Source organism: Engraulis encrasicolus, chromosome 6 (assembly GCF_034702125.1).
Source record: "Engraulis encrasicolus isolate BLACKSEA-1 chromosome 6, IST_EnEncr_1.0, whole genome shotgun sequence".
NCBI classification, from domain to species: domain Eukaryota; kingdom Metazoa; phylum Chordata; class Actinopteri; order Clupeiformes; family Engraulidae; genus Engraulis; species Engraulis encrasicolus.
In genome coordinates this window covers 47330180-47337679 of record NC_085862.1, presented here as the reverse complement: position 1 = coordinate 47337679, position 7500 = coordinate 47330180, and the positions used below count along the sequence as shown (strand labels likewise).

The 7500-nt window shown below is 41.7% G+C and overlaps 1 protein-coding gene across 1 annotated transcript in view; it reads right to left on the bottom strand.

The window, feature by feature from the left end:
* Positions 1 to 7500, bottom strand: part of raver2 (ribonucleoprotein, PTB-binding 2) — a 135181-nt gene that overhangs the window by 21192 nt on the left and 106489 nt on the right. Inside the window, exon 10 of the mRNA XM_063200276.1 lies at positions 6461 to 6849. Coding sequence (XP_063056346.1) covers positions 6461 to 6849 — 389 coding nt within the window. The remainder of the gene's footprint in view (positions 1 to 6460; positions 6850 to 7500) is intronic.

Below are 7500 nucleotides of genomic sequence, written 5' to 3'. Positions count from 1 at the left end.
CGCATAATAAACTAGATGTATAGTTATAACTGTTGATATCACATTATGAGTGTAGCCATAATGCATTGTGACTAATTATGATTGCACATTATAATTCATTATAAATACGCTCATAATGCACTTTAGAATGGGCATTAATAATTGGCTACATGGGTGTTGTGTTTGGCCACAATATAACATGTAGTAAGTTTCACAAAAGCGGAATTGGAATTGTAGAGAAAGATTAAAGAAAATAAAAACAAGGCTGTTTAATTGTATTGAACAGTATATATTGTATTTCACAATATCTTTCTTTATAAATATTGATCAAAATATTGGTATGCATACACATGTTATTATTATTATTATTATTTTTAATTTTGTGAGAAAGTTTTTCAAACAAAATGTAATTTGACTGTATTTTTTTCAGAACAGTTCACAAGACATGGCTCTCACTGCCATCCACCATAATGCCACCACCATCATGAACACAACTGAACACAACATGAACACAACTGTCCTTGACCTCTTTTGTGTCAAGCTGTTTGTGGGTCATCTGATTTACGCTGTCTTCGCTATCCCCTGTGTCTGCATCGGTGGTCTTGCCAGCGTATGGCTTATGTGGGTGCTTGTTCAAAGGCAACGCAGTGGTTCATCCACCAACGCCTACATGCTCAACCTCACCGTCATGGACCTGATGTTCCACATTTCCAAACTTACAGCCGCACTTAATATCATATTCTGGAAAGATGTGAATTTTTTCGATGTTCTTTATTTCTTTGATGGGTTCAACTTTAATGGCCGACCTTTCCTCATGGCCTGTAGCTGTGTGGACTGCTACATAGCCGTGGTTCACCCTATCATCTACATGAGGATAAGCCGCTCCAGATACAGAGCAGCTGTGTGTGTGATAGTCTGCATTACAACTCTGATATTGGGACTGTTTAATATTTTTTTGGGCTACTCGATACACCTATTTACCAGGGAATTCCCATGCTTCTTGGCAGTTTTCATCATCGCGTTTTGTGACATTGCCGTCCTCCGCACTCTGAGGAAGCCAGATCCTACTGGAAGGAGTGACGTCCATCCACAGAAGCAGAGGGCTCTGCAGACCATCATCAACAGCTTCATCATGACCTTGGTGTCATACCTCCCCACGTTGCTTATTCAAATGCTTATTGAGGTGATCCCACTCAACTGGCAAGAAAGGTACTGTTATATCCTTGTTCCATCTTATATTTTCTCCATGCTTGGGAGCACCATCCTGCCCCTACTTAACCTGAGGAATCTGGGGGTCTTGAATGGCCTGTTTGTATGTGAATGTATCTAATCAAGAAAAGAGGGTAACACTTTACTTAAAGCCAACATTATAAGCGCATTTATGACAAATTATAACGCACATTATAATTACTTACAACGTATTATGACTACACTCATAATGCTTCATGATGCTTTAGAATAACAGTTATGAATAACTATGAATCTAGCTTATAATGCTTTATAATTCCAAGGGTGTCATGAGTGCTCATGACTGGCTATAAACTACAGGCTGCCTGATGGGGCTTATAGTACATTATGAGTACACTGTAACAAATAGCTGTTTATTTACGGAAATTCTGCAACAGCATTCTACTGCTTTTCGAAAAAACAGACAACTACTGTGAAAATATTACTTTGAGTCACATATTGAGCATAAACAGTAAGTACTGCACAATAGCAGTATTCGCCGTTGTGGAAAAAACTAGAGATGCACCGGATCCTGATTTTTAGGATCCTGCCGGATACCAGATCCACTGAATAAGATCCTGCCGGATCCGGAACCGGATACCGGATCCTACAAAAGGTTTGAAACATATAGTCTACTCGCACACGTGGGCCCTTTTTTTAGACTCATTGGCTTATTGCCACACTGCCTTCAATAGCCGCTTCCAAAGGGATTTCACTCCATGCAGTGATTGGGGTTGTGAAAGACTGAAAAGCCTAGGCTAGACATGCACCAGACCCTGATTTTTAGGTAACATGCCGGATACCGGATCCACTGCTTAAGATCCTGCCGGACCCGGACCCTGTGAAAAACTCTATTATCCTGACGGATCCGGATCCGGATCCGGAACCGGAACCGGATCCGGTGCATCTCTAGAAAATAACAAGTTATTTTAGGCAGCACCATTGAAACCCATTCATCCTCCACTTGTCCATGATCACCATCAAACTTCAATACCACCTGAAGAACTGAAGTCATTCTGACTGGTTAAAGATTATCTGATACTATCAAGCATGATGAAACAATTTCTAAGGAAACTGCAATACTTAAAAAGTGCTTGATGCAGCAAAGTGTGAGTAGCACATGCATTTTGATAGTGATGAAAGTGTGAATGGCTGAAACATTTTAAGAACTTATAACACTCTTGCAACAAGCAGTCCCATCTAAACCTGCAAATCATTGCCTGGCCTCACCTGAGTAGGGCTGTTATGCCATTATTCAATTACGGGCGTCACCTGCCAAGGGCCTGATGACTCTGGTCACATGGTACTCTTGCACCTGTATATAAATCTGGACTATCAACACTTCAGTTGCTTGCCTGCCTGCTGGCTGGCCTGCATGGCACAGCATAGCACTTGTTTGCCTACAAGCTTGCCTACAAGCTTGCTTACATGCTTGCACACTTTCCTCTTTGTGAAAGCTTGCTGTATGTGGCATCATTTGTGGCATTGTGGCATATAATGTGCCTGCTGCAAATTGGGCATTGCTTTGAGAGCTAGCTTGTAGTGCTGCTTGTTTGCTGTGCTACTTGGTGCAAAATAATTTTTTAAAGACTGACCAATGCTATATTCATCATTGGCTCATCAAGAGATACAGTAAAAAGCCCACCTTGCACACTATCATTGTAACATAGCACTGCGTACTCTGACATTTTGTTCATGCCCACACTTTCAAAGGACCACCGCAAACCATTTTCTCAATACAGCATTGCGACATAGTATCATGCTCAAGGCACTCCAGTCATGGTGAACGATGGGAGGGTGGGGTGGTAACATGGCCAGGGTACCACAGTTATGGAGAATGATGGGTGGGGTGGGAAGTTGCCATGGCCATATTCATGAATACAACTATGACCCAGTATTTGCCTGTCATCACACAGTACAATTCCACTTTTTAACTGAAATGTACTGTTATTTTTCTGTAGAGTACTGTTATTTAACAGTTCAATTGCTGCTGAAAAAATGTTATATACTGTGATACATTAAACAGCAATGAGCTGTATTTAATTTTTGGTGTGAAATAACAGTAGAATTACAGGTAAATATAATTGCCAGTAACTGCCGTTATTTTGCAGGGAAATTTTCTTAGAGTGTACCTATACCCCTTTATGCACAGACCTGGATGATAAACTGTCATAAGGGCTCATACGATGCTATAATGTTTCATGTGAGATCATAAGTCGACAATGTGTGCTCTAAGTAAAGTGAAGTTGATATGGATGCATCTATAATGCACTGTATAATGCACATCTATAATGCATCATAATTTACTGTAAGCCCCATCAAGCAGTCTGCAGTTTATATCCTGTCATGAGCACTCATAATACCCTTGGATTTATTAAGTATTATAAGCTAGATTCATGGTTAATCATAACTGTTAACATAAAGCATCATGAAACATCATCGGTGTAGTCGTAATGCTTTGTAAGTAATTATAATGTGCATTATAATTTGTTATAAATGCGCTCATAATGCACTATAGATATGGGCTTCATAGAAAGTGTTACCAAAAAGAGATATACCGGTAATTGGAAATGAATTGATATTGAAAAATCAAATAAAATTTGACTTTCACGGCCTTGCCATGGCTCAAACGGTAGGGCACTGCACTGCTACACCTGTGACCCAGGTGCGATTCCAGCCCGGGTCCTTTGCAGACCCTTCCCCGTCTCTCTCTCCCCACTGTCCTATCACAAATAAAGGCCCAAAAAGTCGTATAATTTCAATTTTCATAACATCAATTTGTCTTTCACATTCATCATGTTTATTTTTTGTACTATTATGTATTTTGCTAAATATCTTATTATTTATGTAAGGATGATTCTATAATTCAAGTAAACTTTTAAGTCCATTGGCTTTATTTGCCAATTCCACTTACTATTACCGTAACTGCAACCAATTATGTTTTGAACATCAGCACACACACAACAGGCACGTTTTCATGCCATTCTGTTCTCCAAATGTCTAATTCAGTCTTGATATTGGTATGTAAAAAACGTTGTCTTGTCCAAGAGAATTGCAAGTGTTGATTCACAGTAATTATGACAATATGGCAAAACTGTTAAAAAGACTATTGTGCTTTCCATCATGCATTAAATTGTCCATTTTGTGTGCGTCCCAGAAAACCTTGTCTCACACTGAAACCCTCTCCATAAATCACTAATAGTTTGGTCCTAAGTCTTATGACCAACACCAAAAAATGTGTGGTAACGTGATGTGTGGTAACGTGATGGTGCAGTGGATGGTGACCATTTGGTAAATTTTGAGTTCACTACTTCCATAATTTAATCCATTCTTTTTTATGGTCTTAGAGAGAGAAAATTGCCCGTCAACTGTGTCCTCAACATATTCATAAGACGGCTGCGACAGACACGGCGGTGCACACAAAACCATTACATCCCAGACGCTCCGCATTTCGGGGATATAATGACATAATATTATGTACTGGTGGTCAGTGTTGGGAAAGTTCATTTTCTACGTGAACTAGTTCAAGTTCAAGTTCACAGCTCTCAGAATGAACTAGTTCGTTCATAGTTAATATTTTTTTCCAAAATGAACTAGTTCGTTCATAGTTCACAAAATAAATGAACTAGTTCATTTCAGTTCCCCCCCCCCCCCCCAAAAAAAAAAAAAAATCAAAATTCATTGACAAAGCCCATATAAATGCTCTACAGACATTTGCTCACAGCCATTATTTAATGGGTTAATTAGTTAACAATGACATTGCTGGATATTACTGTATTTTAGTTGTGCATTAGAGCAGCGGTTTATTAGTAGTAGTAGTATTAGAGAGTATAGTCCTTAACCATGTTTTCTGCACTGTTGGGAAAGTTCATTTTCTACTAGTTCATAGTTCAGTTCACAGCTCACCCCCCATGTTCAAAAAAATGTAGGCCTAATTCATATTTAATTAGTCTTCTTAACAATGAGATTGTTAGATAGTCTACTGTATTTTAGTTTTGCATTAAGAGTGGTTTATCATTAGTAGGCCTAGATAGTAGTCCTTTACAGTGTTTGTTGTTTAGACACTGTGTGTGCTGAACGATTTCACTTCTTTTCGGTTACTGTATGGACTGGACTTAAAACGGGTGCGTGGATTCTGTAACGTTAGCTGCACTGTTGTTCTGTCTCATGCGCAAAATGTGCCATCCTGCAACGTGCCAGCAGACAGCTTTCTCTTGTTGTTGGTGCTGCGCGCTGCGCATTTTAACTTAAGCGAGAGCACTCCACACTTATTCCAAACGCCCAGAAAACGGTCGCTAGAAGCGTTAATCTAAAAAGTCACCGGGAAGTCAGAAAACTCACTCACTGCTGGCTGGTTTCTGGCCGCTCTGATTTTAAGTAGAGCTATGCCTGCTGTTTTCTTGGTCCCGCCTCTTTGCACGAGACAAAAGACAGTCTGAAACGCTGTCAGAGAGAATGGAAGACATAATACTAGACTCTTTGACATTGTGTTTAGTCGCGGTTTCTGCAGGAATATTAATGAAATCTGGTAGCTACGGAATGAAGGGAATTGAACAAATGAACGTGTCATTCATGGGCTCCAGAATGAACGCGTTCATAGTTCATTCATCATCTAGTAAATATGGTATGTTCAGTTCAATTTGAACTCGTTAAAGAACTTTCGTTCATTGAACGCGTTCGGGTACAACACTGCTGGGGGTTCAGGGTTTGTATCTGAATGAAATTGGTGTGATGGCAACTTGAGTGAATGTGACTGGTGCTCTACAGCTCGCATTCGAGCACTCAGTGAGCTTTACATTCTATGCCTCATATTCACCCATTCACACTCACATTCACACACCGGTGGCAGTGGCTGACATGCAGGGTACCACGCTGCCACCAGGAGCAGTTTGGGGTTAAGTATATTGCTCTAGGACATGATGGGGTCAGGCAGAGTGGGGCTTGAACCTGCAACCTTCAGGTTGCCGAACGGCTTCTCTACCACCTGAGTCACCACCGATGTTGATATAGGGGGTGTAGAAGGGAAAAAGTACTCATCTTCTTGCTTTAAGCACCTCATCTTCTGAGGTTAGATATGTACAGCGTCATGATTTAAAAAACAAAACAAAAAACAAAAAAAAACTGATTTGTGGCTATTAGAATAGCTGGATGACTAGTGACTTGGGAAAACCACTAGCCACAGTGGCCGGCAAGCGAAAAAGTTAATGTCAAGCCCTGATACATGCCAATGAAGTGTCATCATGTCATGTCCTACCGTGATGGCCGAGCTCTCCGTGCTGGTGCTGTGGAGGCTGCTGGCTGCCTTGGGCGCCGTGGCGGCCAACAGGGGCCCCATGCTGGGGCTGCTCATGCCCGACAGGAAGCCCTGCAGCTGGGGCTGCGTGGCCACCGAGGAGACCCCTGCTGCGTGGTGATGCGTCCCTGGAGGTACGGGCTGCTTGTCTGGAGCCGTGGGGGCATGACCATGGACGTGAGCGTGGGTGTGGGTGTGGGCGGCACCGTTCTGCTCTGTGGTCACCTGGGTGGCACCTGGGTGGTGGTGGTGGTGGTGGTGATGGGTGCGTCCAGACAGGTAGGGCCCCATGCCGGCACTGGAGGCTGGAGCTTGGGGAGTGGTGGGGGCCGAGTCTGAGCCTACCTCCCCTGGACAGATAGAAAGACAAAAAGTCATTGGAGTGAAAAAATTATTGGACGGAAAAGACCATTTCACATTTCCCCTATCTTTATTGTTTTGTTTTTCACTTGTGATTCCACTCACTTGTAATTCACATTTGTAATTCCACTCACATAGCATATGTTTGCATAATATCACTTGTGCGTAAATTGCTAGCTTTTCAAGAGCTGAAAAAATCAGCAACAAAAATCATATTTTGTAGTGGTGAGTTGTAGTGAATTTAAATTAATAGTATTTCTCCAAGTCTACAAATGGACTCATGACCTATCTGCCCTCTCTCCGATAACGACTTGAACAACAGAGCAAAAAAAAAACAGTATTGTTCTTATCTGTAAATCCTACTTGTGAACAAATTATCTCTGGCTAAGAGAAGAGAGAGAGAGAGAGAGAGAGAGAGAGAGAGAGAGAGAGAGAGAGAGAGAGAGAGAGAGAGAGAGAGAGAGAGAGAGAGAGAGAGAGAGAGCAGGAGAGAGAGACACACAGAGCGACAGAGAGAGAAATAGAGAAAGAGAGAGAGAGAGAGAGAGAGACGGAGAGAGAGAGAGAGAGAGAGAGAGAGAGAGAGAGAGAGAGAGAGAGAGAGAGAGAGAGAGAGAGAGAGAGAGAGAGAGGACAAAGAG